The sequence below is a fragment of the Aulostomus chinensis genome, chromosome 16 (assembly GCF_037954235.1).
Source record: "Aulostomus chinensis isolate RoL2024-O1b breed Wild chromosome 16, RoL_Achi_v1.0, whole genome shotgun sequence".
NCBI classification, from domain to species: domain Eukaryota; kingdom Metazoa; phylum Chordata; class Actinopteri; order Syngnathiformes; family Aulostomidae; genus Aulostomus; species Aulostomus chinensis.
In genome coordinates this window covers 14,553,606-14,572,141 of record NC_141335.1, presented here as the reverse complement: position 1 = coordinate 14,572,141, position 18,536 = coordinate 14,553,606, and the positions used below count along the sequence as shown (strand labels likewise).

The following is an 18,536-nucleotide window of genomic DNA, read 5'->3' as shown; positions in this document are numbered from 1 at the left end:
GACAAATCCCACAGTTGCAAGTCCATGAGGATGGTTATATTAATAATGGTCTGAGCAGGCAGCACGGTGGTGCAGTAGTTAGCACTGTCGCCTCACAGTAAATAGGTTCCAGGTCCGAGCCCAGGCTCGGGGACAGGGTCTTTCTGCTTGCTTGTTCTCCCTGTGCTTGTGTGGGTTCTCTCTGGGTACCCCAGCTTCCTTCCACAGTCCAAAGACATGCAAATGGAAACTAGGCTGATTAGATACTCTAAATCGACTGTAGGCGTGGCTGTGAGTGGTTGTCTGTCTGTCTGTCTGTGTATATGCTTAATTTACTATTTCTTCTCTGTCTATATGTGTTGGCCCTGCGATGGACTTGCAACCCATACGGGGTGAACCCCACCTCTCGCCCCAAGGCTGATGGGATAGGCGCCAGCCACCCCCCACCCTTAACAGGATAAGGGGTAGAAAATGGCTGGATGGATGGATGATAATGGTCTGAGCAAAATGTAACAGACATGACCTGAGATCCATATCAGAGACTTGGAATAGATGATGGTACTACCACCAGTGTGGACACCTTCAGTTATTTTTGATGTTGTTAGCCAAGTTCCTATTGTTGCTACTGTCTGATATGACATCATTTTATTTGACTTTATGACAGCAAGAACATTCCCAAAGTAAATTAAATAGCAGGTCTTTATGTAACTGAACCAGTGTCACTAAAAGCTTTATTGCCTCTCCAGAGACTGAAATGTGTCAATTTAACACCTCCTAGAGACGAAATTTCACACATTTTTGTGACATCAAATATTGTTTTAATGATAGCAGGTTTTAGGTTTGTTTGAACCGTTGAGCCAATGATATAGGCCATAAAGTGAACATGGACCATAACTTTTAACTGATTGATGAGTAACATTGAGATGGATCAACAAATCAATCCTTTTATAAGCTTTTGTGGGGACTGTCTAGAGAACAAACACAGAATTTGGTGACAGCTAGAGGAAGGGCCAGGTGTATCAGTCCTCCAAAACACAGGTTTTTTTTTTGCTTTAGGGGATAGTGGACTGTCACCTTGATTAAATAACAAACAAAACGAACGAGAGAGGCTGTGAATCTAACTCGTAATTAACTGTAATTTGTTACTGAGAAAAGTCTAGACCGAGAAGACTTGGATGTAGGATTTTCTCATGAATTAAGATTTTTGTAGCAAAATCACAACTTGTTAAAGGGTGGCTGAAATCTCACTCACTTTTTTTCAGAAATAAGATAAGTTTTAGGGCTGCACGGTGGCGCAGTGGTTAGCACTGTGGCCTCACAGCAAGAAGGTTCCGGGTTCGAGTCCTGGCTTGGGCGCGGGATCTTTCTGCGTGGAGTCTCCATGTTCTCCCTGTGCCTGCGTGGGTTCTCTCCAGGTACTCCGGCTTCGTCCCACCGTCCAAAGACATCAAGAGGGGACGAGGCTGATTGGATTCTCTAAATTGACTGTAGGTATGACCGCGACCCTTACTAGTAAGGAATAAGATGACGATGGATGGAAGATAAGTTTTACGATAAAAAAATAATTTGGTCTAAATTTTTTCACAAAAAATTTAAGTGAAAAAGTTTGCTCAGTCAGTTTCCAGTGATAAACTCAGACACCTGCAAGGAGGAATATAGTATATTTCTCATAACACCACTGACAGACCCTGACAGTAAAAGAATGATGGTATTGACAATGGTAATCATTTCGTATTTACATTTGTCTCAAGGTCTATTGCCCTGAGTGATGGGAAACTGACTTTACACAGTTTTGCACTGCAAAGAAAAGTTCCTTTAACCTACTGACCTGTTGTGACTGCAAGGCTGGGAGAAGCCATCTTGGAATGAGAGGTTCTCCTGCTCAATCTGTCTGGCATGAATGCAACATGGCAGGAGGAAGCCCCGATCTATAAGCAAATCTCTGTCCACTTTAAAAGAAATCCAATTCTACCTGCTGGTATTCAATGGGAGGATGCGTAACTGAAGTAAAAATCATGTGACATTTTATTTGTGGAAACAATAAAGATGAACTCCACTAAGTGATCATGATGAGCCATGTATTGAGGTCCTACCCAAAATAATCAAGCAACTGGTTTACTATGGAAGTAACTGGTTTACTATGGAAGTAACTTTTACAGTGTGAATCCAATAATCACAGCTAGAAAATTCATATAACATCTCCCCTCAAAACTGTATAATCCCCAAAAATAAATTCCATAAACACCTCCACCGCTACCAGGACTCCACCTTGAACAGGGTGTGATCATAGGTGGATGTTTGTGCTCCACCTTCATTGAAAATATTTATTTTATAACTGCGCATTTTCTCATTTGAATAATGACAAATCAACCACTCAAAATCTCAAGCATTTTATAATTTGATGTCTTACAAATCCTCTTTATTTGCCATCCATACATATAAAAGCACTGTGATTATAAAGGAGTCCTTCATCTTCCTGCTCTAGTCCTGAACCAGGTTCCAGCATCACACACAGCAACAGGACTGCACACGTAGAACATCTCTGGTTGTTCTGCACCGCTGATGTGCCTTATTAGATCAACCAGAAAGTGGGCGTGTCACTGTGATTGATCGCGGATCTTCCCACTCAGCTCCTGAAGTTCTGTGATGAGTTGCTCCAGAGCAGAAACACAGTCCTGCAGCTCAGCGTGGATCTGACCTGTGGTCAGGTCAGTGTGCATTTGCTGGAAAACAGGAACAAAAATGGAATAATCACAGGAGGAAGTGATTATTAACATTAAAAAAGAATGATGGATGATTTGGATATTATTTGGTAGCAGTATTAGTTTACTTGTCATTTGGTAAAAGTTTATCCTAAGTGCTTCTATTTTGCATTCATAAGCAGTATATATAAGCACGTGATAAGTGGTTTATAACTTACTCTATTGTAGTTTTAAGGGCATGACTAATGTTGTAAAAACATTAGTTATGTAAAGGTAACTACCACACTACATTTCAAATATCAGGAACCATCACCATTTACAGGCACAGGTATAATACCATTGGGATAACACTGATTCTGATATCTAAACTTGCATATCGGCTGATAAAGAGTACTGATCTCATACCAGTGTTGTGATGGTACAGAACTTATACGTAATAGAATGAAGCCGTAGAACTTTGTTTTAAAATCTCTGACATCGCCCTCCAAACTACGGCCTTAATACCGGACATGCCCACATTTAATTTGATTGGTGGGATTTTAGACTACAAGATATCGACACATTGCTGGCATTTTGCTCCAACTCCTTCTAACCTGGTTACATTCCAACATTTAACTTTTCTGCAAAGCTCTAAAAGAGTATTTTTCAGTGCTAGCACAGCACCATTTCCTGTGTAGGCGGCTCGTTTAGAGCTGTAAAGCACTGATTTCCTGATTGAGAGATAAGTGAGCTGACTGGGAAGCTCACTTGCAAATATTCTGAGAGCTAGTTTGCTTTTCCACTGGCTGAGAGCCACAATAGAGCCATGTCATGACATCATTCACACGTCTGAATTCTCCCACCAACACTTGTTCCACTCTCACTTACATCAACAAATGCTCACTCCATCATCTGTCTTTCTTTCTGACATTGTTCCTGGCCTTAAAATCCTACACCAGCATCTAAATCAGCACTCCTCTGATGCCTCTGCTGCTCAGCCTGCTTGCTATGTTTGGTGTTTTTAGTCAAAGAAGGATGTTGCGCGAACTCCCTACCCAAGCCCCTGACATAAGCGGTTCCTAGTTTGACACTAGTACAGATTTGGTGCCAGCCTGGAACCAGAACCAAGTGAACTGGCCGGGGGCCTGTGGAAACAGGAAGAACTGATTCCAACTTAGGTACTGACTCCAAATTAGCCCCAGAACTGCTTTGGTTAAAAAGGGTATGAAAGGTACAAGGAAAAACTCAAGATATAATTATGTGATCAAGATTGACCATTCTTATGAATACAGGTAGTATGAGTATTTCATATTGCTGTACATAACATGGGGTTCAATAATATCCATCTTTGGTGCACAACCCTGAGGACAAGTAAAAGTGTGTGAGTTGGAATTTTAACATCACAGGAGCACTGGTAACTCCCACTGAGTGTGACTACATTGATGTAGACTCTGAGTCATGTCTGTCTTACATTTTTTTGTTTAATTTCTTTTAAGTTTTTTTTTTTTTTTTTAAAGTCTGAACTGTCCTGCTAAGAATAAAGGCAAGCAAAGTCAGTGACATCTAGGAGGGACGTAGACAGCACTGGTCGTACCTTAGCTTTGGTCGCCAGGGCCCTGAGACTGAGGCGTGTGGAGGAGAGCACCTGAAGAGCTTCTGATCGGTTACTCTTCTTCTTACCGCAACAGACGCTCACTGAGACACACAAAGACGTAAAGAGACACATTTAGACGATGGTGACACAGTCTCTGATTTACCTCAAAGTTACTTCATCTCACTCTTAAAATGTGTAGTTATTCTTCAGTCAAAACTCATACATTGATCACAACTTTTCTAAATCTCTGGCAAAAGAAGGAATCTCTTTACGTCAACTGTGATATACAGTCATATCTATTCCTAATAATATCTAGCCTAACACACACAGGATAACTATTTCTACATATCCAAACTGACATGTATAAATAAGGAGCACATTTATGATAAGATAAAATAATAAGCTATTATTTAAATATAATATAATTAGCTATTTATTCAATATATTTTAAGATAAACTTAATTGGGTTACACATTAATTTCTGTAAGATAAGAATAATTATTACTATTTGCTCACAGATGGCAGCAAATTCCAAGTGGATCAAAGGCGGAATCAATGAAATATCTGGGGTCAATCTTCCTAGCTTGATCCCCTGACCTCCAAAATTAAATCAGTCATCACCAGATGGTGCTTGTCTCCCTTTGTGGGCTTAACCTATAACGGGGAGGCAGTATAAATTGAATTTATAAGTGAGATTAATATATCTCTTTCAACATTGCTTGTGGATGTGTCAGATAACAGTTTGTGGAGTGTGATAGAGTCATATCTACCACCATCTGGTCGTCCAATGAACAGCACTTATTTATTTGTTTGTACACCACTCAAAGGAAAGATGGCTGGTGTATGAGTGTGTATGTGTGTGTGTGTGTGTGTGTGTGTGTGTATGTGTGTATGTGTGTATATATATATATATATATATATATATATATATATATATATATATATATATATATATATATGTGTGTGTGTGTGACTTATTTCTAGCTGATCTTTTTCTTTTTTCTTTAAATGAACAGATGCAAGTAAAACAAGAATTTTCCCCATCAATCAATCACGTATTTCTGATATGGCTCATTGAACTGGGTGGAGAGCTGGAGCATGGGCCAAGAGAGATCATTTTGGACCAGATCCAGAATATTAAATCTATAATTCTCTCCACTTTAATTTCCCATTTTCACTTATTTCTCAGGAAGTATTACATCTTTATGAAACAAAGCCTGTTTATTGTGCCATTTTGGTAATATTTCCAGACACACAATGGTTTTGCTTGTAGATCTGCGAATCGTAGGAGAGCAGGTTATTGGTCTTGACAGAAGCCTGTGCTTTAAGTTCATTTCTAGTTGTGTCTGTACTTGATCCCTCAGAGAGGACGAGTAACAGTTATGACTCAAGGCAGCAGAATCCTCAGAGGAGTGTGGGAGGATCAACACAGATTTGTCAGTCCATTTTCACTGTCTGATTTCTCCTTTACCGTGCAACTTTGGTACATGACAGTGATTTCTGAGTGGTGTGTGTGTGTGTGTGTGTGTGTGTGTGGGGGGGGGGATAAAATAATCTAAGTTAACCAATTAATGAGTGCAGCAGCACCACCTATCTTTTAAGGCTCTTCTCTTTAGTCTTCGCATATTTGTTGATCCTGAAAGTTTGATGAGTGACTGAAACCACACAGACACCACAGGAGTTATTGAGATTTGTTTGTGCAGGGTTACTGCACAGTGAAATGAAATGCATTTTTTTAAGTGTTTTTTTTTTTTAGTGTTATTGTTGGTTTTTTTAGACCTTGGCAGGGAAAAATTTAATACCCTTCCATAGCAAAAGGCAAGCACATTATGGCTGTGCTTTATTTTTCGCTATTCTGTGAGGAGACAGGCCTATTTCTCAGGCAATGAGCCTCAAAGCCTCAAATTTTTAAGACCTTCAACAATAAAAAAAATTGACATTTTAAGATGTTTTATGAACTTGAATTATGAAAATCTATTTAAGGATTTTTTTTTAGGCTCTGCAGGAATCTTGTTTTGTACACATGCACCAAAGCACATGTCCGCAATAAAAAGGAGCATCTCGTGCGTGCGCGCGCACACACACACACGCACACAAACACACACACGCACAACCATGTTTTTGTGGAACTCATTAATTCAGTAAACAGAAGATCATTTATGGGTGATGTGATTCTGTACATGAGTGAAGTTATTATTATTCTACTAAAAAGAAAAGAACAAATGCTGAAGAATTCTTTAACTATCAGGACGAGCTCCAGTGTTTTAAATAGATTTGATGATGCCGTATGCCAGGGTTCCCCAATGGGCGGCCCGGAGAGGACGCAGACTGGCCCACACCAACTTGTGAGCAAAAGGGATTTTTTTTGGGGGGGGGGGGGGGGGGGGGGCGTAAATCTGGCAACTTTCCAAGCAGACTCTAAGAACCAAATATTTATTTTGAGTAAATGGTTGGTTCTCAACTTTTGTTTCCAGAGTGCAATTTGTCTTTGTGTGACCCTCACAAACAGTATTCCTGAATCCCAGGGCACAACTAATAATAATGTTATAACGCACTATAAGTGCAGATTCAACATTGGTATCTGCACTGTCACTGGAGTGGGGGTGCGGTGGCGCCCCCCTCCCTGCCTCCGCGTGCCCCACGGGTGCTGTGGCCCTCGGCTTGGTGCCCAGGTCAGAATTTGGCCCTTGGTGAAATCTAACTGGGGAACCCCGCCGTATGCAATGAAAGCAAAGCTATGGAATATCTAAATTCCCCCAAATGATACAAAAGCACTTTTTCCAAAGTAATGAACAGGTGCTAGAACATCAGTGATCAGACCTGCTGAGACAGCTGAATTGTACCTTAAGGGGAATATTCACATGATTAACAGCACATATCTCCAAGTCTCCTTCATGGTTTAACCTCCCCATCAAGTGTTTGGTTCGTGGAGCGCTCCATAGGACTACAAGAGTGTGTGTATGTATACGGTATTAATCATGGGTCATTTTTACAGATCACATATATCAAGTAACTGATGAAAGGAGAATCAAAACGATGTTAAAATTTTCTCTGGATGCTGAACAGTCGGCGAGACTTGGCATTAAACATTTATTCTTAAAGCTGTACCAGTGCAAGGCTAACATATTGTTTATCTTTAAGACGATGCTGAAGAATTGTGCTCATGAGAATGGAATGCAAAGACCCAGCTCAGAATTACAGCTCATAAAAACATAGGAAGATGCATGGAGGGGGATCTGGGGTTGTGTTTGATTTGATGACCAAGGTATCTTTGTTAGTTTGCTTGGATTGAATTGAATACTGGCCAAAAATATATATATATATCATCAGAAAAACAGCATGTGTGCGAAAACACAAGTATACTCTGCTATGCTGTAGTGATGTGTGTAAAGCAGTGTTCAGGGAGATTTCTGTGTGATCTTGTGTTTTAATGTACTGTGCACTCACCTTCACCCATGTTGATGGCTCTTCGGATCACCTCCTTGAAGAGGCCTGGGTCTTTCTCCCAGCCACCAGCCTGAACCTCACAACGATGGGCTTTGGACAGGAACTGCAGTGCCTGAAACCACATGAGAACACATGAGAGCTCTCTAGACCAGAGGACGAATTTAATAGTGGGGTGGGGGGCCATCATATGGATCATATGAAAGTGACTCAAACACAAGAGACCTGATCTTTACTTTACACATATATTACTGTATGATTGAATACGATAGATTTATTATTATTATTTAGAAAGTTGTTTCCAGAATTCTGATTTATATTTTCTGTAACATTTTACAATATCTTGCTAATTTCCAAGTAATTTGTTGGGGAGTTTTTTTGTTGTTGACAGAACCGAATTTAATCAAAGAAAAAAACAAGCCTGTATTCATTCACTGATATTTTGAGGGTCTGAGCAGTGATGGTGGGTGGATCTCTTATGATGTATATGGCTATCAAAATCTGAATGCAGCTTAAACAACACCATCTCTACTTAAACAGAAAGCGTCCCTTATTAAGCAGAATCACTTCAAGAGGAGTTCAGCATCTTTTAGGGGTCCATGAAATGAAAACTCTTGTGGTATATGCAAAAAGGGCTTGTTTTAGCACCCACCTTTTCATTCTCCTCTGGGTTGGAACTGTGGCCGCCCCCATACAGCAGGGCATATTGTTGCCATATCTCTGAGTCACTGCTGTGGCGGGAACTGACCCGACCAAGGAGCTCCTTCAGTTTGGACTTGAGAGCCACTGCCTCCTGGCCTTGGCTGTCAGTCAGGTTTTCAACAACTGCCCTGACCAGGATCTGCAGAATCTGCCCCAGGGTAGAATAACAAGAGCATAGTTCATAGAGACAAAAGGTGACAAAGGAGGCAGAGATCAGGATGTCTCAATTGTATCATGCGCGATGCCACCAGACAACACATAACATATTCAACATACATATTTTCATTAGACTGCATATAACAATCAACCCCAAGGTCTCATTGGTTTATGGTAGCTGTGCCCCTGTACCACAGTTCTTTTCTGATATGACGATGTACAAAGTTTTTCCAGATCTTCCATTATATGATACAACAGATATCCTTTATTAGTGTATCTTGTAAAGTGATGTTTCTACATGTATCCTTCCATCAAAGTGAGTAGTCCACATTTTTTTTCTCCAAGTTGTGTAAGTGAGTTGGACTAATTTGGTGATCTACAGCCTTACAGTCATTGGTCACTGAATCATTGATTAAGAGCATACTTGTGTACAGATGTTTGATTCCTTTCAATGAAAAACACATACCTTGCAGTTTTGTCTGTAACAGTTAAGTTCTGCTGTGCGATGTGAAGTGTTTGGGACTTCATGAAGTGAATACCACACTAAGCCTGAGGTAGACTGCAACTGGGATTCAACTGAATGTACATTCAACATGATTTTACTTGCCAACACTGCGTTGCACACAAAAGAAACTAACATCACTGGAAAGCTCCATTCAATTCATTTAATATGCGCTAGTCTTCACCTCAGAGTGATGAATATTTCATGAGCAATGAGATGAAAGGGGACAGGAATTGTGACACGAGTGACACTTGTAGTTATCCAAGAGTTGATTCTTTCTCATTTAATCTGTTCCCTATTCTGTATTATATGAGTTTACTTTAGATGATCTTTGGATTCCAAGAATGATCTGCATTCATTTAATAGAGAGTGAAATAGGAGTGTTCTTTTTTGCTCCGCCAAGGTGCACGGGCCTTTCCTCCATATGCCACGGTGGATCTGATCAAACTGCAGAGACCCCGGGAGTCTTTCTTGCTCACAGTTTCTTTTGTGTTATCAGGGCTTTTTGTGGAAAAAATTATAATCAATTTAAAATAATTTCAGATGTTTTTTTTAATCAAAACAAATACACACTTCTGCAAATATATTGGGAAACTACATGAATGTGAAAATACTGAAGCTGCAGAGACAGAGATTCTGAATTCATCTTTGCACCTGATCGTAACATGATAAATATCTGGGTGATGGTATTTGACTCATGAGCCTTTCGTATGTAATGATGATAATAAAGGAATGGGGATAATCAATAAATAAAATAGCACTTAAATACTAATAATGTTTGGTTCTTAGAAAGCATTTCTAGATACTAAAACATGCTCTAAGCCGGAAATAAAGAGAGGAATATGGCTGAGGAAGGATTATATCTACAGAGGGGAAAGGGAAACAGTTCAGATTGAGTTTTAAAGTCGATAGACTTTAAAGATTTGTTATGAAGAGCAGTCATGACTGATTTGAATACTGCATTACAGTATACATTGCAATCAAATCCTAATAACCTTAGCTAAAACAATGCTGTTTTTTCTTCTTTTTCTTTGCACAAGCAGCTTACTACTACTGAAGCAAGAGGGGGTGGAGTTTTGTGACCTTTCAACTCTGGGAGGAGTTTCTCTATCGATCAATGAGCAAGCAAGAGCACCTCCAGATGTGATTCAGTCCTATAAAATGCAACGTGATAGCATCTTTTACTAGACCCTCCCTTCCTGGTTAACACCCACATCATTTAGACACCTCCATCCTGGTTTACAGTTTACAGCCCTTCTGTTTTATAAGATGTCCTCTCCTCTCCAAGCTGAACAGAGATAACCCTAAAGACATTATCAGCAAACTCAACACAGGCTTCATGCTATGACTGGTTTACAGACTGCATTCTACTGTTCGTGATGAGTTACCTGGTCTTAATGTGAACGTTCCTGTCTGCAACGCAATCTTTTTAGATACCACCGCTGGTTGGCCCGCTTATCTAAGGTGAAGTAACTCACTTCTACATCATCATTCATACACAAGGCTATACACAGTGGTAATCCTAAGGGTAAAATGGGGGCTATATGACAGTCTCGTTTCTCCTCCTAAACTTAAGTAGGGGCTTTTTCTGAGTCTTTTTTCATGTTTTCCGTTTCAGCTTGCAGTCCGTTGGTAGACTTTCTGCTTTTTGTGATGACGTGTATAAAATATCATTTGACAGTGATGAGTTTGATATATTGGATAAATGTGCTAAGGTCGATTTTTGTTTAGTAGCTAGTTTATTCCATTTCTCTGAGATCTAAATGTTGACAGGATAGTTGGTGAGGAGGAGCAGTGGTGCAAAAAAGTTGCCTCGAACAGCATCTGGGGTTGTATGGGGGAGAGGGAGTGGTGGCTACAGTGGAGGTTACCATGAGGCTCCTGGCCTTGGGACCAAAGCACAGATCCAGTGATAATATTACACTACGCTTGGAGAGCTGTGAAGTAACCGAGGGGTTGTTGGTTTAGTCCTTGCACCAGTGTGTGAATAGAGCAAAAATTGCAAGGGCCTTAGAGAAAAATCACTATACAAATGCAGTCCATTTACCATTACAGGCTGGGGGATCTGAAGTTGAAACTTTGCCTGAAAGAGGTGAAGCTTGAAACTAAAAATGATACAAATTGAGCGATGGAGCTGAAAAAGACTATCCTCCCAGCAAGTATATGTAAACAGGCATGTATCTCTAGCCTCCTGATAGCAACATCACTGTAAATAAATAAACAAATAAATCTAGTTGCAATTTTTTCTCTACAACTGTCTTTTTGTTCTGCATGACTGAACCATTTGGCTGGGAGTATTACACAGTAAAATACTAAAAGTAATAACAGAGGCACAGACCTGTTTAATTTACAGGTTAACTTTGATTACAAAGACACTCCAGCACGGACAAGATTTTCTATCATTTATGACACAAGGCTCGTCTGCCAATGAGATTTTCTGGCAATCAATGTTTCCTGGAATGTGAAAAAGAAAGTGAGCAGCTGCCTAAACCAGACCCGACTGACCCAGGAGGTCTGGAAGGCCTAAAATGCTCCGCTAGGTCAGAGGGATAAGGCCACTGAGTGTTTTACAGACCAGTATAAGGATTTTAAATTCTAGTCTTTGACATATAACAAGCCAGTGCACTGATTGAAGGTGTAATGTGCGTATTTTGGTGTTAGTGAGAACTCTGACAGCTGTCTGACCGAAGCGGCTAAGACCAGTGAGGATAGTATTACAGTAGTCTAGCCTACTGGAAATAACTGCAAGTACAAGAAGAAAGTAGCCTCTTGAGTCGAGTTTGTAGTGAGATGTCCCATCAATACAGATATTCCCATCCCAAAAGAAACTCATCAACCATCATTGTTGTCAGGTTTCTCCTTTAATGTGGGACTGGGAGGCACTTTCACTGCGAGGACAATTACAAAAAATCTGCAGGAAGGCATATAGGCGCACTAACTCTTGACATTGCAGAGGACATACACATTTGTTCACACCTCAACACACAGGCTGAGGGAAAGTGGCTCCTCAATGACCTGTCGAGCCATATATTCTTTAAACAGAGGAGGCCAAAGACTAACACAGAGCTTGATCTTTGATGTCAGCCCAGTGCCATTAATGACACTAAATCCATTAATGGAACTTTGTTTGATGTATCCCTTGTGCTGTCAGTCTCCGCGGTGAAAAGTGTCATACTAAAGAAGAAAGTGAATGAATAGCTCCAGTATCTAGTTGGAGCGTGAAATAAAGTGGAAACATGATAACCTTTCTGATGGGGACAAAAGGAGGATTAACACAACTGACAGAGCATAGTTTCATGTGAGCCTCATCCCAAAGTTCACTTTTAGACCAGAACAATGTAAAGAAAATTTTTTGATTCTCAGGAAGTATTATTTTGTGCGTGCATTAGGATTGGACGACCAGCTTTTCTTTCAGATCATCCCACCGTGCATAATAGAGATCGCGATCCAATTATCAAGGGGGTGGCAGTTATTACGTCGCATCAAAGTCATATAGGGCACTAACACCAGGCCGGGCTGCCTTGTTCTTAGGTGAAGCACGATCACCCCTACTCTGCTGCACTCCCATTGCGCTGGGCCTGAGCATGCATACATCATCACTGAGATATTTGTTTGGGTATCTGGTGGATCTGATGTAATCCACTCCCATGTCAGGCTCTCTACGCTACACAATGTAATGCACACTGTGATGAGAGAGGTGAAAAAAAATGCAGCTTTGCTGTTTAGTTTGATCAAACAGCCAGAGAGCAGTTGGTGGGAGACAAGCTGCACATAAAATATTCTCATGCTGATGCAACATAACCTACCATAACATACCTGGATATCTGGGGTTTGGTTGCTTGCTTAAAGTGCATCTGCTGTACATACAGTAGAGGCTGAGTATTATTGCCAGATACAGACATTACGACTTTATTTGCACATCTGCAGACTCACCATCACTCCCAGGCTCTTAAACTACCTCATGTAAGCACCAGAGTCAGAGGTGTCACACCCGTGGAAAAGAGCCATGGTCTGCAAACTGGGTCGTAATTAAGGATTTAATTCACATGTTAAACTGCTTATTAACCGCTTTAGGACATCCGATCATCTTTGAAAAATCAATTTTAATTCATCCCTTCAATTGCTGATTAAAAATCTGACTGCTTATCAGCACAAGCTCAGTGTGCATGAACTTAAGGGAGCAACTGTCACGTTCTTGTCTACTCTGTGTAACCCCCTGAGATGTAATGCTCAGCCATGTGACCTTCATCTTCCTTGAAATATATCAGCCAGTCAAAGCACCTCTGTCACCAGCCCACACATTCCATTACAGTGGAATTCATGGTGGTCCCTGTCATTATCTCAACCTTCATTACCTCTCTACCTCTCATGCTCTGTGCCTGAGCTAAAAACAACCTCAGCGAAGATGAAAATGAAGAACGAGGCAGAAATGTAACCTGATAAATCAGTGCTTCATTAAGGTAAAGGTATGAGATGGACGTTGGTTAAAAAAAAAAATATATAGGCAGAAAAGTGGAAAAGTAATTTGAAGTAAAGAGCATGTACTTTCATGTGATGTTTTGACAGGTTTGTTTTACCAAGACGCAGAGCTGAGGGAGAGGACATGGTGGAAGACTTAATTAAAGCCGCGCGCGCACACACACACAGACACACACAGACACACACACACATACGCGCGCGCGCGCACACACACACAGACACACACAGACACACACACACACACGCGCGCGCGCACACGCACACACACACACAATGAAATTAAAAACATTTCATCCAAAATGATGTGGTTTCTGTCCCACTCTCCATTGTCAGGTACATAGGGTAAATGTCCTTCTATATTTATCTGACATTTAACATTTATCTCTGTATTTTTTTGCATTCTCCTCATCACCATAGGGAACAATGCACAAGAGAGGTAAATTTGGTGCCTCCTCCCTAGAAAAATCATCATCTGTCAACAAAGGTTGTTCTTGCTCTTTTTCCCCCCTTTTGAGCTGTGGATATGGAGAATTGTCGATGTAATAAACAAAAAACAAAACATAAGTATAATAAGAAAAGTATCTTTCAGCCCTTTGTCAGATCATCTTTGAACAGGCACAAATTTAGTCAGCTTTAATTAACCTCCTTTCACATCAACACACAAACATCCGCCTCAGGAATCAGTCAATATCATTGTCCAAACTGAACAGATTGCCGATATATTGCTGCATGCCTCTCTGCTTTCACCTCACCTTGGCTTCAGCTGACTTGCTGTATTTGACGTTTTCAGTGCTTTCCAAGGAACTTACATTTCACATCCTCTGAAAATTGGTTGTCCACCATCATAAATGGAGCAATTATGTTCAAAAAACTCCCATATCACTAACTTCAGACACTTGTTCAAAGGGAATACTTGGACTGCCCCAGTTTCATCCTATTGAGGAAGAGTGATACATTGACAACACAATCAGCCAGTGAGGGACCGATATGCTAACAGGTCTGTTTCAACAGCCTCCTCTGCAAGTCCAAGATAGGCTTTGTTTATCATCACATCATTATCCACCGAAATAAGATGTTGGGTTACATTTGTGAATTTGACATGGCTATTATTCTTCTCTATATTTATTGTTTTGGATATTTTCACAACTACATGTGCGAGGGTAATTATTATTAACTGCTGCGTGACTGGTGAGATGTGACCTTGAATAGCGGGATTATGGTGATAGTGATGTGCGAGAGGTCGAACTTAGCACATGATGCAGTATTACCGAGAACTGATATTTTAGTTCGCTATAAAACGGGATATTGTTACATCCCTGTATTCAGCACAATCCATCCAACGTTTAGCAGGTGAAAAAGCATAACCCAGTCTCACAGAGGTTCATGTCCCTCTGCAAGCAATTTAATAATTGAATCTATTGATTTGTGCCAGATTCATGTGTTGTTGTTTTTTTTTTGGGGGGGGGGGGTTGTCTCCCAGCATGACTTCCAAACTAATTCATTTCTTTTGTTCTTCTTCTAATGCATTTCTTGTTTGAAATCTGGGACTTGTATCAACATAAGACATTTATTGTTAATTTTAATCAATAACAGCTAGAAAATATATGATATATTTTACTAAACATGGTATGATACCGGACGGCACGGTGGTGCAGTGGTTAGCACTGTGGCTTCACAGCAAGAAGGTTCCAAGTTTGAGCCTCGGCTCCAGCACAGGATCTTTCTCTGTGGAGTCTCCATGTTCTCCCTGTGCCTGCGTGGGTTCTCTCTGGTACTCCAGCTTCCTCCCACAGTCCAAAGACATCAAGAGGGGACGAGGCTAATTGTTTTTATACAAGTATATTGACTCAGTATTGTTTACATGCCATTGAAGACATGCCCTACAGTATAAGGCCTGGTGTACCATGACCATTATGGGCAGATAGAAAGACTAAAGGGATGTTAAAAATGGGTACCTTGCTTGAAAATGGTTGGTAGGGGTTTTATTCACAAAGTAATTATATCTGTTTTTATGCTTTTTCTAAATGTCTGTCCTCATGTCTTTAAGGATATGATACATGATCATCTTGAGCAGTCCAAGTTACAGAATTAGATGTAAATTTTAACTGACGAAGTCAAACTGAGAAATAATACTTGATGCGGTCGATATCTTGTCGGCATCAGACCACAGAACATTGTAATACAAAGTAAATGCATTCGAGCGGCAAGTGGTGGCAAGTCAGATTTCATTTCCTATGCATGGAGCTGCTTGCTGCTGACCTTTTCAACTTGTGTGCTTTTACATATGGCAACTGTACCGAGGAGATTGACAGCAACAGGACCAGCATAAAAGACCAATCTGGGTGAAAACAAGACAGATGGTGCTGCCAAAGGAAAAAAAAACCGGCAAAACTGTCTGTAACTAGCCTACAAGTGTTGAATTTGAGGTATTTTGATAATTAGCCCAAGGACGCAGAAATGTCCTGTTGGAGGTTAAAAAGTGAATTCAAGTGTTACAGGAGATTGAAAAAGAGAATTCAAGTCTTGGAAATGCTATTCTGGTAGTTTAAGGTTGTTTATTTTAAACCCATGGTTCATTTCCTTCTTAGTGTGGAATAGGTTGGTGGGTGTGCAGCTACTGAAAGGTGATTCAGTACTTGCTGAAGACCGGCTTCTCCTGCTGTTGTAAATGACTATGCCTATGTGACCACAATGACAAAGATTAATGACCTCTGCTGGGAAAAGTGAACACTCCCTGCTGGCGGGTGTATCACAAAGATGTCAGATGCTTGGAAAAGCATCTGCACCCATGTTTTGTTCCCATGTACATGAGAGTTACAGATAGAATTATCAGTTTAACTTTCTGTTAAGACTTTCTTATCTCTGCCACATGATAAAACTACATACAACAAGTAGAGAAATCCCTCCTGCAACATGAGGCACAAGTTTTGCCTTGTGTTGAGTAGTATGCTCACAGTGGCACACATCAGAACGTCCTCCTCCTCCTCATTTTGGCTGGGAGGTAGCAGGTGGGGCTTACCGATCAATGCAAGGGCCCTGGTGTAATAATGAGACAGGCTAGCATGGCATGCAGGAACTTGAAGCTGAACGAAGTGAACGACAAGATGCCATCCCACATTCATGTTGTTTTGCCCTGAGGCCAAAAACCACAATATTTTACTATTTCGTGACTAACAACATCCAACAGAATCTGAGCAAGGAACCGTCAAAGTACACCGTCTGGGCTGGCCGGTAACACTAACCTGAGGTAAGCCCCAATGCAAGCAACTCCCTGCCAGCCACACTGTTTACCTGAACTCTCACCAACTCACATTATATTAGATGAGTTTGCCCTTCAGATATCATACCGAGCTAACAGTCTTTCTTGACACACTTGACAGGCTGCGTGAGGAGCTTTGTCCTGCATTTATAGAGAACAAGAGCCCTCATACACTATCATTTATTACTGCTGTGATTTATATTCTGCACACTGATCTATGGCACACGTGTCGTTGAAACCTGTTGCATTTTGTGTGCCAAAGAGGTACTGAAAATGTACATTGTTTGCTAAATTTGTAACAAATTTAGATTTACATCTGAGTAATATATTATTCCTAATCATCAAGACTGCTCCCTCTCCTTATTTTTGGTTGTGACCCGTTAAGAAAAATAATAGCTGGCTATTTCTATGTTACTTTTAAAGCCCTGCATTGAAAGCACTGTCTCTCGAACTGAAAAAGAATCATTCACTAAATTTGACTACTATCCCAGTTTTGATGCCTTCAAACCTTCCCAAAAATGTACCATAGTGTACTGGTATTACCGTCTGGTTAAAAATGACTGTATGGCTTGAAGGGCACAGTCTGTCTGTTGCCTCAAGGTGGCTGCACTGTAGTTCAAATACTGTATGAAGAATTCAATACGATGGCATTGAAGGGAGCCACATCAGCTGATGTTAGCGCAGCTGCTTATATCTATTACATCTATAATGTCTGAAGATATTATGGGTGCATCAAACTTGTTGGAGATTTGGTTTGTCAGGAACACACAAGGGAACAGACCCAGTCTTGGTGGTCTGGTTTCTCTCTCCTCTGCTTTTAAAACCAGGCTCGACAGACATGGAAAACTGTCACTGAGCTGGTCGCTCTCTTGTTAAAAGTCAATACAGCTCAACGATCAGCTGACTTTTTTTCCCCCCTTCTTTCATTCCAATACACCAGATAGTTCATTCGCAACAGGACCGTAGTTTCTTCAATAGTTAAAATGTCAGTGTTGTAAATCAAAGGATGTATTTGTCGACACAATTAACAGCAGAAAGTAAACATGACGTGGATCAACTATGCTTCATTTCTGCATAATCTGTGCAACATGCAGGTACATGAAGAAGAAATTTTAAATAAGTAATAAAATAAATACTGTTGCAAATAAAAACAGATTAAATTATGTGCATAGACAGGTAAGTGAGATACAGAGGCAGAAGCCATCTACATCCCTAAGTTTGTCAGTTCTACATTTTTACTCAAAGTCAGCACAGCATTGATGCACACTACTCTCACGAGTGTCTGGCATTCAGTGTTCACATCGTGAATCACAAACTTTTAACATTTGGTTGGAAATCATAAAATTATGAATGTAAAACTTGATCTCCTGAAGAGGTCACATGATGACATCATTCTCACAATCACAGTCCAAAGATGTAGTAATTCCTGTGACAATGTGAACTACAGTATCCCGTAGATGATATTAAGTAAACTCCCTTACCTGGATGTCCTTGTAGCTTTCTCGGAGGTCCATTAGACGATGGTAGGCTTTGACGGCTTCAGCAAACTCCCCAATGTCAATAGAAACCGCGATGAAATTCTCCCAGATCTGCCAGTGTTCGAAGTTACACTTCAGGGCTTCCTGCAGAGTGCGGAAGGCTTTGTCTCTGCCAAACATGATAGGAGAAAATAAACAGAAGAAGTTAAAAAAGGTTTACAGTAAATAAATACACAAAACCAAAGATTTAAATCCACAAACA

At 40.5% G+C, this 18,536-nt stretch overlaps 1 protein-coding gene across 1 annotated transcript in view; it reads right to left on the bottom strand.

Annotated features, from left to right (window-relative positions):
- Nucleotides 1–2,072: 2,072 nt before the first annotated feature.
- ttc27 (tetratricopeptide repeat domain 27) overlaps nt 2,073–18,536 on the bottom strand; it is an 83,183-nt gene continuing 66,719 nt past the window's right edge. Inside the window, exons 16-20 of the mRNA XM_086180866.1 lie at nt 18,278–18,443; nt 8,351–8,548; nt 7,702–7,813; nt 4,255–4,355; nt 2,073–2,702 (exon numbers count right to left, since the gene is read on the bottom strand). Coding sequence (XP_086036992.1) covers nt 2,577–2,702; nt 4,255–4,355; nt 7,702–7,813; nt 8,351–8,548; nt 18,278–18,443 — 703 coding nt within the window. The 3' untranslated portion in view covers nt 2,073–2,576. The remainder of the gene's footprint in view (nt 2,703–4,254; nt 4,356–7,701; nt 7,814–8,350; nt 8,549–18,277; nt 18,444–18,536) is intronic.